The following is a 16,950-nucleotide window of genomic DNA, read 5'->3' as shown; positions in this document are numbered from 1 at the left end:
TAAAGAAGCCTTTTATCCAACGGAGTCACAGTGTGGGAATTTTTATTTAGAAATTGATGGGCTGGGAAAGGTCCAAATGGTTACCTGGGTCCCCATTTAATGTTGCTCAGGCCTTGAAATTGTCTTTTCAGGGCTTGGCGGTCTGCCCACTGAGAGTCCATGTAGCTGTCATCATCTGCCGCCTCTAATTTCTGGGGATGGGTGTGGAATTAACTCATATCCAAAATTTACTTTCTAGCTTGTTTTGTGCCACACTTCCCTTACCTTGAGCTCCTCCTGCCTTCTGTAATAATGCATCATCATCTGTTTGTGCTGCTCATTGGTGACAAGAGGCTCCCTCGCCGGCGCCCCCTGTCCTTTCTGTACAGTAAAACCACAATGTCACAAAACGCTGCTCTTCTCTCACTCCTTCAAATCCTCACCTTCTGGAGCTTGACCACTAGCTTGGTCTTGTCATTGTTGCCGATGTAGTCCCGCAGCTTCTTGTCCCGCTGCATTTCCTTGGCCGCCCACCACAGCTGACACTCAGATTCCTCCAGCACTTGCAGCGACGCCTGACGGACGGCCACATTTTTCAAAACATTTTCTTAAAAAGTCTCGATTGTCACTAAAGCCGTGACAATACTGTATATCGAAAAAGTGATATATCACAATACTTTGTAGGCCAAAAGTTTATCAACATGCTCCCGCCAAGAATCGATATATCGTTTTTTTTTAAAAATCTTCAATTATAAATAGTGTCCACGTTAGCTCACTGGCTGCCACTGACTGTGCTAGACATTAAATTCATTTTGACCGGATTGGACATCTAGTGCCGCCAAAAGCACTGAAACCAGAGCATATATACAGCCTGCTGTGAATTGGAATGAGTTCATCCCAAGTACACGTCCAATACGTTTGAAGTGAGAGGGCGGCAGAATTTTCATTCGTTGTCGCCCTCCCAGTTCAAATTGAACGGACGTTTACTAGTAAAACTCATTCCAATTCACGGCAGAAGGATGAAAATAGCTTGTTTTTTCTGTTTATTCGTTGTTTTGTACTATATCCTAGAATGATTCCTTGCCCCATGTACCCTAATTGTCACTGGCGGACTCACCTGCGTCCCCGCCAGGTCCTCGCGGTCCTCCAACTCCATCCGGACAGGGTCGTGTGGAGGCAGCCCCATGGGGTACACGATCATAACTGCACCCCGCAGCTGGGCTAGCGCTTCCTTCACCATTGCCATTGTCACGCACACGTTGACTTCCACTTGTTTCTGGCAAAAACAATCACCGAGTAAGGCGGGAAAGTTGTTATTCGGCAGATATTTGCGCTCGAGACTCACCTTGGAGACTAAAGCCTTTGCCTCGTCCACAGTTTTAAGGAGCACGGCTTTCATTTTCTCATTTGGCGCTGCCAAAATTAAGGCAATTCAACATTTAATTCCAAAATGAAAGACCAACCGACATGTTCTTTCTTTAAAGGCGGCCGACGTTCTCCCACCGTGTCCGTTGCGCCGGCCGATATCGTCCTTCTTGAAGACGGCGCCCCCGCTGGGCACGCACTTGTCCTCCCACTCGTCCTTTAGCTTCAGGTCCACCAGTTGCTCATCCGTCAGTCCTTGCATGTTGGGTGGCAGGGTGACGCCGTGCTCGGCAAGCTCGCCCATTTCTAAAAAGGTGGAGAAATCTGATTAAAGACATAAATGTATTCTATATAAAATAACCTGCGTGCCACAATGAATGGCTTCCACTGGTCAGGTTACAATCATAAACTAGACATGCGCCGGTTACCGGTTTCAAAGTATACCATGGTATGAAAACGTCACGGTTTCAAAACCACTAAAATTTTCTGTCATACCATTCCTACGTTATTAGCTATTTTTAATGTCCCAAGGGTACAAATCCCTCACTGCTGGGCTTACCTCTAGCCCTCCAGTTGTTGCTCAGTGAGTCAGCTGTGCTACACAATGCAAGTCGTTGATATGGGAATACTTCGGCTACATAAAAGTTGAGCTGCTGCTGAGGGGAAGAGGGCCAACCAACATGTAAAACATGTTTGCGGAGGATGGCTTCAAGAGAAGGCAAAAGCTCCAATGGCGTACCGCAAGCAACACGTCACTTCCGCTCATTGATATTCATGACATTAGCTACTGTTGCTAAGTAGGGACAAGCCACCGTTTGTCCCTAATAGGAAATGAATGGAAATTGTGTACGAAGGAGATGTTTACAGAGCTAAACCTAACAATTCTCTTCGAAAATGATGTGCCTGGTGCCAAATTGACTGGCAAAGATGTGGAAGAACATAAAAATGTTCAGTTAAAGAGATGGCTTGAGTGTCGAAGGCTGAAAAAAGATGGAAAAAACGAGCCAACCTAAGCATAGCTTTAGCTTTTTTTATCGACGCGACTGACAATGACATTTTCCTGTTTCAACAAGCTATCCTTTACCATCAGCCCTTTCTTTCTTATATATCCTCTGGTTGTCCTACGTCTCTTACCGTTCTTGGGGGTAATTTAGTTAGCTTTGTGTAGCGATCGCAAATGCTACTCAGTGACAGCCAACGAACACTTTAAATTTTTTCATTGATAACACATCTTAATCCTATAATTTATTCACACTTCCCCCTTACTAAAGTTGTTTTTTTATATATATATAAAAGAAACGGTAACAGTGGTAGTCCGATACCATTGTAATTCTTTTCAGGTCATTCATTGTCAGACAGAAGCAGTACGGCACAACGTTACGCTACAAATATAAATATGGCTTACCTCTTTGTCCTCTGAAAGACCATGCCGACCCAACATAATGTTTAGTACATATGAAACGTGAATGGATTCGCTGAGCTGGTGTTAAAGTCCGCGCAAGTTGATGCGGTCTTCACATTTTTTCCTCCCGTGTTTTTGGTTTCCGGAAACGTATGAAGAAAACATCCTTCATGTGTCGTACTGTCTAGAGTCGTTTCTACAAGTTCCAAAAAAGCAATGCGTGATCGGCATGTTCGTTTTTGAAAGATTACCGGAGAAATGTAGCACTTTTTACGTTGGGTCTATGCGAGGGCGGGTCTATAATGTCCCACTTTGGCTTTACTTCCGCTTTACGATGCGACGTCACGGTCTAAAAATAGCCTGCGTGCGGTACGCCATTAAGCCCGTCGCAATATGCAATAATTCCATTTATCGCACGGTAAATCAAAATGATAGCGGTAATTTTTCCGCTGCAATTTATCGCCTCGTGTGCATGCGCGTGCGGCTGCTGTTGAAAGTTCGACTTCCTTGTTACCAACTACGCCACATGAATCTTCGATCCAGGTCCGGCAAAAAATAGCGCTGGAGCCAATCCGTTCCCATTATATCCTATTGTTCAACGTATACCGGCCGCGTCAGTGCTCTGGATTGATTGCGGACCATCTCCGGCGTGCCAGAGCCCGCCGGATGATTTAGGCCAGGGGTCCCCAACCTTTTTTGCACCACGGACCGGTGTGATTTGGGTCTTTTTTTCACGGACCGGTGTTCTGTCAAATTTCTCACCCTTATAAAATTTTGCTCCTAAAGCTTTTGTGGAGCCCTCTTTTATATTCAGTTGGACTATCAATGTTATCCAACGGTGCTAAAAACTATTTACATCATAAACATACACGTGCAACACAAAAATGGCGTAAATTAATGCTTAATGACACGGCGAGGTCGTTAAGTGAGAGAGCTGCGAGCAGTTGTGTGCAGTTAACATGGCAAACGTAAGTTAATATTCCTTTCTTTAAAGAAACTTTGTAGTGTGTACTTTGGAATTGCTGCATTCGCGGTCATTTTCAACGTTACGCGCATGCCAAATTTGTCAGAACATCGGCAATGTGCCGCAGAAAAATACAGCAAATATAAAATAAGATTTGTTTTTAGCCCCGTCGTTTTAAGTGCAGGGAAAATACAACTCACCCGCTGAATCAGTGGGAGGCCCGAGCGTGTTTCATTGTGACGAGATGGTCCGGAGATGGGAGAGCAAGAGAAGCTAGCTTCACAAAGATAAAATGTTGGAAATTGTAGCACAGTTTATAGTGCGCTCCTAGCGATGTCAGGATATTCCGAAATGACTTTAATCCAGAACCTTGGTAAAGTTGTTGTCTCAAATGTACGTTTAAAGTCGCCTGATTTGCGATCTCTACGAGCTGATATTCCTGTTGCACAGACATGCTCGAATCACTCGGTTTATTCACATGAGGGTCACGAATCCACTCCTTCGCAGTTCGTGGGTCTTTAGTGATTGGTAAGTAGCAACAATTTTGTTTTCTTTGAAGTTGTAGGCTCATCTTCTGGCCAGTCAGGTTCCCTTTTCCCCGTAAAAAATCTGTCCAAGACGTCTGTTTTTCAGTCATTCTAGTGTGCGGGCTAATTATTTCCAGGAACAAATGTGATGTGCCCGCCCAACGTCATACGTTATTATCGAGGCCAAGCGCACATAGATATACAAAACAAGATGTACTGCTAACAGTCCAATCAATGCATCTCTATGACAACTTCCTATCCTGTAGTTGTATATCTAGAGTAGACAGGGATATTGGTGTGGAAATCAGCACAGGCCAAAGTCAATTGGCCAAAATGCAGTCATTAATATTTATTATTTCTACTCGGCCCGGTACCAAATGCGCCACGGACCGGTACCGGTCCGCGGCCCGGTCGTTGGGGACCCCTGATTTAGGCTATTTTCTATTTTTGCCGGAGACGCATCCATCAAAATGGGCAGAGCAGAGCCTGGAGTCAACAGCCTAGTTGCTTATTCACGGTTTAACCAGCGAGCATGGACGAAGAACGCTCCATCATGGAAGTGGAAAGTCACAAAGGGATTTATGATGCAGCAGATCATCATTATAAGGACAACATTAAAAAGGAAGTTGTATGGTGTCCTATTATGTGTGTTTTTCTGGCAATGATATCAAACACACGACGTGCTGACACTGTTTTTTTATTAATACGGCGCTAACAACACTTCCTCAACCTGAGGCTCTCGGAAGGCTGTGTGTCTCTCACTGCCGCATCACATGAACAAAACAACATCACCATTGCGTGCGCTTCAGGGTGCCTCGGAAAACATCCAATCAGCGCATCACATGAACAAAACAACATCACCGTTGCGTGCGCTTCAGGGTGCCTCGGAAAACATCTAATCAGAATATTACACATGGAACGCCATAGCAGAAGCTATGAGGGGAAAAGTTTTCATTTGCCTACATGCTTAAGTTATTAAGTGCAATTTTATTTTTTTCTTGAAAAATACATTTTATTCTGTGTGGTATTAATATTGTTGTCTTTTACTTAAAAGATGCATGGTCTATTGTTGTTAGTTGTGATTTCTTAAAAAGTATTTTTGAATTTAAGAGTAAACATCGCGTGTCAATGGGTGTACTTGATCTATTAATATATACTGTATTCTCACTGTGTTATTGTAAATTGGTTAAAAAAAATTGGGGGGGGGGGGGGGCGCAATAATATTGCAATAATTTGAGATAAATTATCGCACACTAAATTTTGTTATCGTGACAGGGCTCGCTCCAATATGATTTTGCATATACATGACCACTACCCGCTTTATACAAAATTAAAGGTTAGTAAACGCCGGTATAAATGTTTCAAACAAGCTACAAGCTAACTCCAGCACGTTTAGTGTGTCTAGCTGTGGTTAAACAAATACGGAAATTGGACAATAATTCAATTATTTTTGCTCTGATGATAATAATGTGGCTGTGGCTGAGGGTTTAGGCTCAACTGAAGGACTGCATTTATTTTAATTTTATTTTGAATAAGTCATGATACTTATGTTCCAATTTGCTAATATGTTGTTTTGAAAAATAGTTCAAAGTATTTTTTTTTTTAACCCAGGTATCTGAAAATAACACTTTTTAGAGGTGTAATTGTAATACTGTGATACCGTAAAACCGTGATATTTTTGCTTCAGGTTATCATACCGTCAGAATCTCATACCATGTTAAAATATGTCATTTGTGACGTAGAATTTTTTTTTTTTTTTACAATACGCTTTAGTCAAAGAGTGTCTTGCCTGCACAAATTCGGTCCACTTTGAGCCTCCCATTGTAAATGGCAGTGATGTCTCGCACGAGCACGTCGATGGCTTCGAGCACGCTGGTGCTATACAGGAAGAGGCTCTCGTCCCCGCGCTTGACGTGCAGAATAACCATCTTCTGAAAACAATGTAATGACCAAACACACCGTAACTATGGTAACAACCAAAGTGGGCGGGACTAAATTCGAGAACCAGCCGCAAGCTAGCCCCTAGCTTGCAAGCACACTTCAGTGCAATGGGTCACCATTAAACACAAAATTTTAAGGAATTTTCAAACAAATAAATACTCATATAAAATATTTAAATGCTACCACGCAAATAAATGTTAAGACTAAAGAGCAAGACTTGTTTGAAGTTTTGTTTTGAACGTTTTACTAGGCGCGCGAAAAATTGGTCAACGAAATCCTACGGTGATGTCACGTTCCAATATTATGACGTAGACATTTTCACTATAGTAAATGGACTGTAAATTAGTTCAAAATTTATCTTTTGAGTTTTTGTTGCGTAAAAAAATGCAATTTAGTGGTTAGCAACTCGTTGACCGCAGTATTAATATAGCTTTTAGCTCGTGCTGAGTATTAAAAAGGATATTTATAAAGTCCGCACTTACCTGTGACGGCGCAAAAGACCACCAAAACGTCCACGCTCACTCACAGACGTTCACATTTGTTTACACTCGGTGACTTAGCAACTTATGTTTCTAAACTCACATTGGCGATTCGCTTCCAAGTTCTTCTTTGTTAGCCTCATGCGCGGCAGGCCATGATGGCCAACTCACAACTTCTGCCACCCAGAGGCTGATTGTAAAACTGCAAATAATTTGTTTCTAAATTAAACCAAAACCACTACCACTCGTTTTCATTTTTATTTTTTTTGCATACATACAACATAAACTGCCTTTATACATACATGTGCAATCGACGTGTATGGTAATATGGAATATTCACGGATATAAATATGAATCGCCGCTTCAATGTTGACTTTTGTGTTCTCTTTAATACAATACATATACAGATTATGTTTACCGGTACACTCATATAACTTACGATGGATTTCGGCCATTCATTAAAAAGGGGGCATCGGGGGGACACAGACCTCACAAAGGGAGCCATTTTGTGGCCAATAAAATCTCCAATGCAACACAAAGAAAAGCTGCTGGTTTGTGGACACTAGGATATATAGATCTATTTATAATCGATATCTCTACTTCACACACAAATGATGCCTTTTAATGGCAGTGAATGGATATTTTCACTGAAACACTATAATGAAGCTGGCTTTCATTCATATTTTAAGTCAACACTGGTCACCTTTCCAAACAAGGCTAAGAATGAATTTTCCTGTTGCGGGTTTCAAACACTCTCACGTTACTGTGCATTACAACTGACAAATAAAAGCACCCTGAAAACACCACACATAACACGCCACAGTTTTTACCACATATCTGAGAGTCGGCTGGAATCTTAAGACCAAAATGAAGAATGTAGCCTTTGTGTGCATCACGTACCATACGCACTACACGTGCACACCTGCTTGTTGCTCTTGAACAAAATAACAAATTTGGAATGTGTGTCAGGTGTTCAACCTCAGTGGCTTAAGTATCATTGTGCAAACACACACTAAAGGCTTCTACATAAACAACTGTATTCGTACAGTGTGACAGTTGTGGGACTCGGCATACATTCATGAGTAGAGTGAGCACAGCGTGACCCCGTTTTGCTATTGCACATAGAGTAGAACCGCAGCCGCAGATTGTTTGAAAATACAGTCCACCTGCGCTATACGGCGGTATAGTACTGCGTTATGCCAAAACATGCCGTCAGCACTGAGCTCTGCTGGAAGACATGCCGCGAAACATTTGATAAACCTTGCTTCGAGAAATGTTGGAAAGTACTGAAACCCACGTTGATATTTCACAGGAGCTTGTATTTGATATATATTTGATATACTGTATAGAACTGCGGCCACAGCTCATTTAAAAATGCGTATATTTTTAAAACAGATGGGGTATGCGTGCACGTTCCGGCTCTTGATGTGGAATTGAATTTAAATACTCTAACACACACGCACATATATACTGTATACATATTTGTATATGTCTATTATAGATCTATACATGTCTAGATCACCGTTCTGTCGGCTCTCTGGGGAAAAAGAGGCAGCTCGGACTGGATCCCTCGGGATGTATGGGGACCGCCGTGCCGGTCCGCAACGGGAGAGGGGGAAGAGGGAGGTTCGGGAGGGCTGCTATCGCAGGGGTTGGGGTTAACCAGTCCGGCTCGGGGTATAGGGTGGCATTAGCGGGCAGAGTTTTTGCCGAGCAGGCGGGATATGCCGGCGTAGGGGTTAACCAGTCCGGCTCGGGGACAAGGGGTGTCGGGAGCGCCATGTTACTCAACCAGTCTGGTTCGGAGCGGGGGGCGGAACTCGGGGGCAAGGTGGCACTTCTAGCCGGGAGGGGGAAGTCGTCGTTGAAGGTGACCCAGTTGGGGGGCTGGCGACGTGGCGGAAGAACGGGTGGGAGGGACACTAACAGGGACGCGCTACGAGAGAGGCCCTGGGGGGGAGGCGCGGACGTCTGGACAAATGGGTTGGTGCTCTTGGGCCGGGCGGGAAGCGGCTCAGCAGGATAGGGGTTGGGTGAAGCGCGCAGGGTTTCCTGTGAACGACTTCGGGGCATGGCAGGCGGCGGCGGCGGAAGGAGGGCGGCACCCGGCGAGGTTGACCGTGACATTGAAGAGGAGGGGACAGCGGGCGGCGCCCTCAGGTTGGAGCCGCAGGTCGGGGATGGGATGCTTTGCCGGTGGGATGATGGCATGGACAGGAAATCGAGGGGGTCCCAGTCAATAGGCTTCCATTGGACGCCGTTCAGCCCGTTAGTCTGACACACAAAGCGAACATCAATTACAATCTTATAGCTTACTCGCTGACCATCTGTTATGGCACTATGTTTCCACCAGAAGGCTCCAGTCCAGTTCTAAACTTTGGGAGGGTGCGTCAGGCAGAACAGCCAGTACTGTGTACCAGATTTAAGGCACCATATAAGAGTACCAAAAATGGGGCGCCAATTGAAACGTAAGGTGCCCAAAAGGAGGTCAAGGAGTGGACTGGTGCTGCCTTGTAGAAGCTGGATTTTACTCTACAAAATTTTGGGTACCTGAACTCTCCATTGGAGAGGTACAAATTGAAACAGCTGGTGGAAACAAACATTTTAAGACCCACTGTGCTCGATAAGTTTGCTTAAAAAAAAAAGGAAGTAGAGACTTCCAAGACTGGTCCTGCCTGCCAGAAAGGACATTTTATAGCCCACGTCGAGCTAGCACACATGAACACTAGCACAGATGAGTGAAATCATACCAAAAATGATCCTAGCATATAAAAAAAGCACACATTTCTGTCCTTGAGTTGGCAGAAAGGAAACTCAGGAGTACAAAAAAGGGGGTGGGGTTCAGATGCGCTACGGACGATAGACGAAAAGTACCTGTCACCCGGAAGGCTTCTCCGGCTTGCGAGAGAGAGGATCGACAAATCAAGAGAAAGAAAAGCGAAAGGAATGTATTAAGCTTGTGACGAGCGAGGAAAGAAGGAAAGTCCATTTTGTCAAAGCTGGGAGAGAGAGGGACAAAAATCGGCACTGGCACCCACCTGCGGGGCCGAGTCGGCTTTGGCGCCATCTGGGGGTAGAGCATGATGCGAGCGGGAACGGGGCGGTGGCTTTGGAGAGGCCAAAGTTTGCGCGGGAGCAGCGGCAGGCGTGGGTTGCATCGGGGGAGGCAGTTGGGACTGGACCGGAGGTACCGTCGCTCTCACAGCAGGAGGCACGGTTGGAGCGGCTCCCGCTGGTGTGGATGGCGCTGCAGAATTGAGTTTCATCTCAATAGTATTTTGCTTGGTAAGCCACATAACATGCGTGCTCACCTAGAGGAAGGTCAGAAGCTTTGGCCGGGGCACCAGGTACCGGTCGAGGGGCCCCGGGGTGGGTGTCGGCCATGGGTCGAGGTGCTCCTGGGTGAACTTCTGGGATGGGTCGGGGAGCTCCGGGGTGGGACGGAGGAGAGGGACGTGACTGTGGAGGCACGCTAATCACGCCGGCTCGAGGGGGCAAATTCTGTAGAAAACCAGGTATCATTGAAATGCCACTGTTAAGTCTAGGAGCATCATTATCAAGAAGATTTTTGTGAAAAGCTGCACTGGAAACCTACCGGCCGGGAGGCACCTCCGGGTCCAGGGGGCCCAGCGGCGACCTGACCTCGACCTGAAAGGGTTACGACAGACAAATGCAAGTCAAACCAAGTTGCCCCCCATGTATGAAGGAGTGAATGTCAAAGTTGGAGGACATCAACACATGCAAGTAAGGCACTTGTGAAAATGTTCATTGCTGTTGGGTCCAGCAGTAGGTCCATGGGCCAAAACGTTTCTGCCTTTGCAAAAAAGTCTGATATTTCCACGAAAAAAAAATTAAATGCCCCTAAGTAATAAAAACAAAACTTCAAATCTAAAGTACAGGGCCATTTCCTCCAATAAATAAGTCTTTTGTCCTTGAAAAGGCAGGGTTTTACATCTATAATATTTTGACAAAGAAATGCTTGACCCTGGTTTAAGTATAAATTCGAGCTGCTTTATGTCACTTACCTGCGGCGGAGTCAGGCCGAGGAAGAGCCGGGCTTTTTGATCCTTTGCAGCACAACGGAAACCAAAACACACAATTGTCACACATAAAAGTAATGCGAAGAATCCCCTAGAAGTCTGAATATGGACCTTTATGATCACTTCAAAATGGAGCCCATGACATGCATGTCACTGCCCACGATGCAGCCCTTTTAATTTCAGTCTTAGTCTTTTGGACAAAAATACTTATTAGTCTTAGTCATAATTTAGTCAATTCAAAATTTGTTCGTCTTCGTCTAGTTATAATCAATGAAACATTTTGTCTGTAAACTTCAAAAGTTTTATTCCACGAATAAATAAATAAATAAATAAATAATGGGTTTCTAACCATTTTGAATTAGCATTGACAGATAAGCACATAATTGTAGCGTGTACATCACCATCTTGGTGATGATAATACACACTCAGCAGGAAAACTACATTATTTTCAATTAATTGAACTTAACTGGACGCCACGAACTGTATGTAAAAAGTTTTCCAAAACTTCAAGATGACACTCAGCACGCTAAATGCTAGGCATATGCCGGTCTGATATTCTGACGGTATAAAATCTCACGGTTTCACGGTATTGCAATTACAGCACTAAAATGTGTTACTTTGAAATATCTGGGTTAAAAAATTCCATTAAACAGGAGCCTAAACCCACAGCCACAGCTCAACATTATTACTATCAGAACAAAAACAATACAATTATTTTCCACAAAAAGCACGTGTGTATGACTCGTATCATGTTTACATTATACACACTCTCTTTCTCAACACAGACAATTGCCAGAAAGACAAAAACCACCGCTAGACACACTACACACGCTGGTGTTAACTCTCGTAGCTGGTGGGAAATGTTCATGACTGTTTACTAACCTTTAATTTTGTATAAATGCGAAATCCTATTGGAGGTATTGCATCCTCAGCAACCACCCTCCGCAAACATGTTTTTACATGTCGGTTGGTCCTCCTCCCATAAGCCACGGCAATCTGTAACTTTTCTGTAGCCAAAGTATTCCCATAACACCGATTTCGTTTTCTTCGATGGGGGAAAAAGTTCAGGAGTTTCATCTCCTCCAGCCATCGTGTAGCACAGCTGACACACTGACACTGAGCAACTACCGTTTGGGAAGGGTTGAGCCTTGCAGTTGTGAGGGATTTCTCTTTACATTTTTGGGACATAAAAAATACCTAACACCTTTGGGGCAATTTTTGCGCTTTTGAAACTGACGTTTTCATACCACGCTATACCTTGAAACTGGTAATCGGCACATGTCTACAGTAAATGCTAATGTGAATGCTATGCTAACGCGTCAAGTTACATTTAGTGTGTGATGATCACTCAGCACAGACCTTTAAAGGCTACACCAACATGGCATATTTTGCCAAGATAAGAAAACAAAACTTACCCAGCAGCACCTGACACAAGTATCACAAAAGGAGCCTGGAGTGGAAACACGTGTGGAGCGTTTGTGCATTGGGGCCGTGCGACACGTCATGTGTGACATGACCAAAACATTGCTAGGATGCGTGCTAACTACACATACAGTGGGGAGAACAAGTATTTGATACACTGCCGATTTTGCTGGTTTTCCCACTTGCAAGCCATGTAGAGGTCTGTAATTTGTATCATAAGTTCTCTTCAACTGTGAGGGACGGAATCTAATACAAAAATCCAGAAAATCACATTGTATAATTTTTAAATAATAAATTTGTATTTAACTGCATGAAATAAGTATTTGATACATTACCAACTAGTAAATATTTCGGCTCTTAGTTTTTTTTTAAAGAATCCCTCCTGTTCTCCACTCATTACCGGAAGTAACTGCACCTGTTTGAACTTGTTACCTGTATAAAAGACACCTGTTCACATGCTCAAACAAACAAACTCCAACCTTTCCACAATGGCCAAGACCAAAGAGCTGTGTAAGAACATCAGGGGTAAAATAATAGACCTACACAAGGCTGGGATGGGCTACAGGAAAATAAGCAAGCAGCTGGTGAGAAGGTAACAACTGTTGGAGCGATTATTCGAAAATGGAGGAAGTTCAAGTTGATGGTCAATCTGCCTCGTTCTGGGGCTCCATGCAAGATCTCACCTCGTGGGGCATCACTGATCATGAGGAAGGTGAGGGATCAGCCCAGAACTACACGGCAGGACCTGGTCAATGACCTGAAGAGAGCTGGAACCACAGTCTCGAAGAAAACCATCGGAAACACATACGCCGTCATGGATTAAAATCCTACAGCGCATGCAAGGTCCCGCTGCTGAAGCCAGTGCATGTCCAGACACGTCTGAAGTTTGCCACTGACCATCTGGATGATCCAGAGGAGCAATGGGAGAAGGTCATGTGGTCGGATGAGACCAAAATTGGAACTTTTTGGTCTATACTCGGCTCGTCGTGTTTGGAGGAAAAAGAAGGATGAGTACAACCCAAGAACACCATCCCAACCGTGAAACATGGAGGAGGAAACATCATTTTTTGGGGCTGCTTCTCTGCCAAGGGTACAGGACGACTGCACCATATTGAGGGGAGGATGGATGGGGCTATGTATCGCCAGATCTTGGCTGACAACCTCCTTCCTTCAGTGAGAGCCCTGAAGATGGGTCGAGGCTGGGTCTTCCAGCATGACAACGACCCAAAGCACACAGCCAAGGCAACTAAAGAGTGGCTCCGTAAGAAGCATCTTAAGGTCCTGGAGTGGCCGAGCCAGTCACCAGATCTGAACCCGATAGAAAATCTATGGGGGGAGCTGAAAGTCCGTGTTGCCCGGCAGCAGCCCCGAAACCTGAAGGCTCTGGAAAAGATCTGCATGGAGGAGTGGGCTAAAATCCCTGCTGCAGTGTGTGCAAACCTTGTCAAGGACTACAGAAAACGTTTGGTATCTGGAATAGCAAACAAAGGTTTCTGTACCAAATATTAAGTTCGATTTTTGTGATGTATCAAATAGTTATTTCATGCAATTAAATGCAAATTTATTATTTAAAAATCATACAACGTGATTTTCTGGATTTTTGTATTAGATTCCGTCCCTCACAGTTGAAGAGAACTTATGATACAAATTACAGACCTCTACATGCTTTGCAAGTGGGGAAACCAGCAAAATCGGCAGTGTATCAAATACTTGTTCTCCCCACTGTAGGATAAGAAAATGTCACACATTGTGAACATATGACGGAAACGATGGCCAATTTTCAATCTGGATCTCTCTGAAACTGGCATCCATCTCGTTACGTTTTAGTCTCCCAAGATACCTTTTTAGCTCGTCATCTTCACGTCATCATCATGAAAACATTGTTCATTGACAAAAAATTGTTGTTATCGTCATCGTTGACGAAAACAACACTGCCACTATCCAAATCATACTGAAGGAATATGTCTCATGGAATAATCCTATGCACTGTTCACATGAACATGCTTTCTCTTAGCCCAATTGGTTTATCTGGTAATTCCCTACCTGAGGGCGGCGGCGGGCGCTGAGGGGGCGCGGGTCTTGCCGGGGGCGCATTGGGTCGAGGTGGGGGCGCACGTTTGGGTTCCAGGCCTTGAGGTGTCGGTGCCCCGGGCTGGAAGTCGACAGGAGGTCCTGGGGCGTAAAAGGAGGAATCGTTCAGTGCCAGGCCGAGTCATCGCCAGCCGCAGAAAATAAAGCTTACCTTGTGACGGTCGCACAGGTTGAGCACTGCGTCCGGGCCTGTCTCCGTGAGTGGGAGAGGCGCAGGGGCTGGCACGTGGCGATGGTACTGGTGAGGAGCCCACTCCGGAGCCAGGGGAAGGCTGCAGATGCTGGGGAAGAACCGCCTCCAGCTCCTCATCTACGTCGCCCTCCATGTCATAGTCATCATCACCAAGGTCGGCGTCCTCAGCCAGTAGGCTGGAGCTGGCCGAGGCGGGGACGCTCCCACAGATCCGCTCCACGCTCATCTCTTCTTCCAAGCTCTTGATCCAGCCAGGACTCTTCAGGCGGATGTCGATCACCTTCCCCAGAACCTACGAGAATCGCTATCAGCTTTGTCAAAAGTGAAACTTTTATCGAGTTCAAAGCTTTTTTGGATGATTCGGAAAAATAAAGTGACCCAAAATATGGAGCGATAATTATAAAAGGTCCAACTTACAGTGGAGGCGCTGAGAGACAAAGCGGCCAGAGCAGAGTAACCTTCCAGGAATGTCACCCACATCTTCTCCTCGACAAATCTGATGAGGATGACTTCGCCGAAGTTAGCGAACTTGTCAAGCAGCTCGTCGATGAGTGGGTCGTCGAAGAAGTCGTCCGGTCCGGAAGAGCACAAGGACACCAGGATTGTGCCGTCCGGTGGACCCTGCAGGGCAATGACATCCTTGTAGACCTGATGCCGGGCCTCCGGATCCACCTCCAGGATGTCCACGTCCATGACAGCCACCACCGGCCTACCAACCCACTGTCAGCACATCTCATTCTCTAGAAGGGAGAGATTGGGTCACGCACACCTGTGGTCCGAGGTCTTGAGCTCAGCTCTGCCGTAGTACTTGAGGGTCCCGGGGCTCCAAGGGTAACCGGGATCGTCCTCGTTTTCAGCTGACGTGGACGCCGCACCCACCACGTTCATTTCTTCAGCTGCGCGTCCGAACAAAGAAACATCCTGACTTGGATCTTGTAGAATGACAGCAAATGCAAAATCCTGTCCTAATTGAAGTGAGCTGGATGCGGGCATACCCGTTTTGTCAAAGTTCCACTTGCGGCGCTTCCAGAGGATGCGGTCGGTCCAGGCGGGTGTACGGCACTTCTCGCTTGTGTCATAGTCCTCAGAGAACAGGTCGTATTTGTACGTGGGCGCAAAGTCCAATTTGCCCTCTGTGAATCCACGGAACACCTGGGAAGGGAGAACTTCCTCATTATAAATAATCGATGATGAAATGAATTGATAGTTGATTGATTGTTTGGAGGCATTTTCGACCAAAAAAATTCACAAAATCTTTTTAAGCCTCTTAAAAGCAAGTATTCTTAATACACGTAGAGCCCGGGTTACGAACGAGTTCCGTTCCTACTCTGGCCACGTAACCCGCATTTCCGCAAGTCGGAATGAACCATTTAAGTACCCTTAAATTTCAAAATAACTTTCCAAAAAGTCCATAAGTACTGTTTTGTTTCATGACGGAGGATACACTGCCCTCTGGTGGCAGCGTTGGGTCTCGCTGAACTGTCGCATTGTATGACTGAGGAGCAGACTTAGATATCTGACATGGATAAAGGAAAGCTGCGCTCTGGTTTGGCCTACATCAGGCTGTAAGTTGTTTCAGCTAATATATGTTTTTGTATGAATTCGTAATTAAGTTTAGAGCTACAGTGTGTGGAGTTATGTGTGAGCGATTTGCTATGAGAATTGTAAATACATTAGCATTCAGAGCATTTAACGTAGCGGACTCTTGTTAGGCAAATTAGGCTAATTTAATCTACTAAATTTACATATTGATCAGACTAGATGGATGTTTGAACACCAATTGTTTTGTGTCAAGTGTTTTTGTGTTAAAATGCGTGCAGTTTTGAACTAAGTGTATATATGTGGGTTACATAGGGTGACCAAACGTCCTGCCCACACATGTCCACTTTTCACATCGGTCCGTATCTCTGGCCGGGGCTTAAAAATTCATGAAAATATCCGGTTTTCATTATTTTTCACAGGATCAATTTGAAGAGAATCCCTCCGGCCGCTGGGGGGGTGGCGCCTGCCTGCGTTTACGTGGCTCCTACTAGTAGGGGGAGAAGGAGTAGTTCTAAGAGACGTTTATGCTACCGCCAACCCCAAGAGGCCGCTATCCTTTTTCAATATGACTGGCATTACAAATATAGCGTAGAAGAAGAAATTGGGCAGAAAGAAAGAGAGAGCGAGGCAGGTGTTGATGTTGCGCGGGAACGCCGTGTTAAGTGGCAGTGTCCCACGCTGGTTCTGTTTTGTTAATAAAAAGTCTCCACTGAAAAAGCCATCCGACGCATCCATGTGTTTTATACACTTCGCCATCCACTCGAAGGAAGAATGGCTGTAAGTTTATCTCTTATTAATGTCGATCATGTGTCTCCTGTTGTATATTGGGTTATACAGTATGTGTACACAGAGATACAGTATATTGTACTGTATTAGTCTAATAGTAATTGTTCTGCGTCCGTGTATTTGGTTGAATGTTAGTATTATATTCTAAGTACCTTAGTTTCTTGTGCCTCAGGGTTCCGTCATCTATGTTAACAAGAGTTTTTTACGGTCAATACGTAT

General features: G+C 44.9%; 2 protein-coding genes across 9 annotated transcripts in view; both read right to left on the bottom strand.

Annotated features, from left to right (window-relative positions):
* Positions 1-25: 25 nt before the first annotated feature.
* Positions 26-7,605, bottom strand: cfap298 (cilia and flagella associated protein 298). Of its 4 annotated transcripts, none has more exons than XM_057821060.1 (8): positions 7,558-7,605; positions 6,027-6,168; positions 1,483-1,650; positions 1,325-1,392; positions 1,097-1,255; positions 423-554; positions 265-360; positions 26-191 (listed from the first exon to the last, which is right to left on the bottom strand). In XM_057821060.1, exons 1-8 carry the CDS (start codon positions 7,558-7,560, stop codon positions 81-83), a joined length of 879 nt encoding a protein of 292 aa, XP_057677043.1. In that variant the 5' UTR covers positions 7,561-7,605; the 3' UTR covers positions 26-80. The 4 variants fall into 4 exon arrangements, with proteins under 4 accessions (XP_057677043.1, XP_057677044.1, XP_057677045.1 ...); XM_057821061.1 differs by lacking the exon at positions 7,558-7,605 and adding an exon at positions 6,661-6,814; XM_057821062.1 differs by lacking the exon at positions 7,558-7,605 and adding an exon at positions 6,661-6,786 and having other exon boundaries at positions 6,027-6,165.
* Positions 7,606-8,173: 568 nt separating this feature from the next.
* The window catches only part of synj1 (synaptojanin 1), a 29,072-nt gene continuing 20,295 nt past the window's right edge, over positions 8,174-16,950 (bottom strand). For 4 of the 5 annotated variants that reach the window (XM_057821055.1, XM_057821056.1, XM_057821058.1 and 1 more), the window contains 10 exons: positions 15,399-15,555; positions 15,173-15,299; positions 14,821-15,112; positions 14,362-14,695; positions 14,163-14,291; positions 10,683-10,724; positions 10,253-10,305; positions 9,969-10,158; positions 9,696-9,904; positions 8,174-8,931 (listed from right to left, as the gene is read on the bottom strand). In XM_057821055.1, coding sequence (XP_057677038.1) covers positions 8,176-8,931; positions 9,696-9,904; positions 9,969-10,158; positions 10,253-10,305; positions 10,683-10,724; positions 14,163-14,291; positions 14,362-14,695; positions 14,821-15,112; positions 15,173-15,299; positions 15,399-15,555 — 2,289 coding nt within the window. In that variant the 3' untranslated portion in view covers positions 8,174-8,175. The remainder of the gene's footprint in view (positions 8,932-9,695; positions 9,905-9,968; positions 10,159-10,252; positions 10,306-10,682; positions 10,725-14,162; positions 14,292-14,361; positions 14,696-14,820; positions 15,113-15,172; positions 15,300-15,398; positions 15,556-16,950) is intronic. The other variant, XM_057821059.1, reaches the window with a different exon arrangement.

The sequence above is a fragment of the Corythoichthys intestinalis genome, chromosome 18 (assembly GCF_030265065.1).
Source record: "Corythoichthys intestinalis isolate RoL2023-P3 chromosome 18, ASM3026506v1, whole genome shotgun sequence".
NCBI lineage: Eukaryota > Metazoa > Chordata > Actinopteri > Syngnathiformes > Syngnathidae > Corythoichthys > Corythoichthys intestinalis.
Note: the sequence above shows the minus strand (reverse complement) of the source record. Positions and strands in the feature narration are given on the sequence as shown.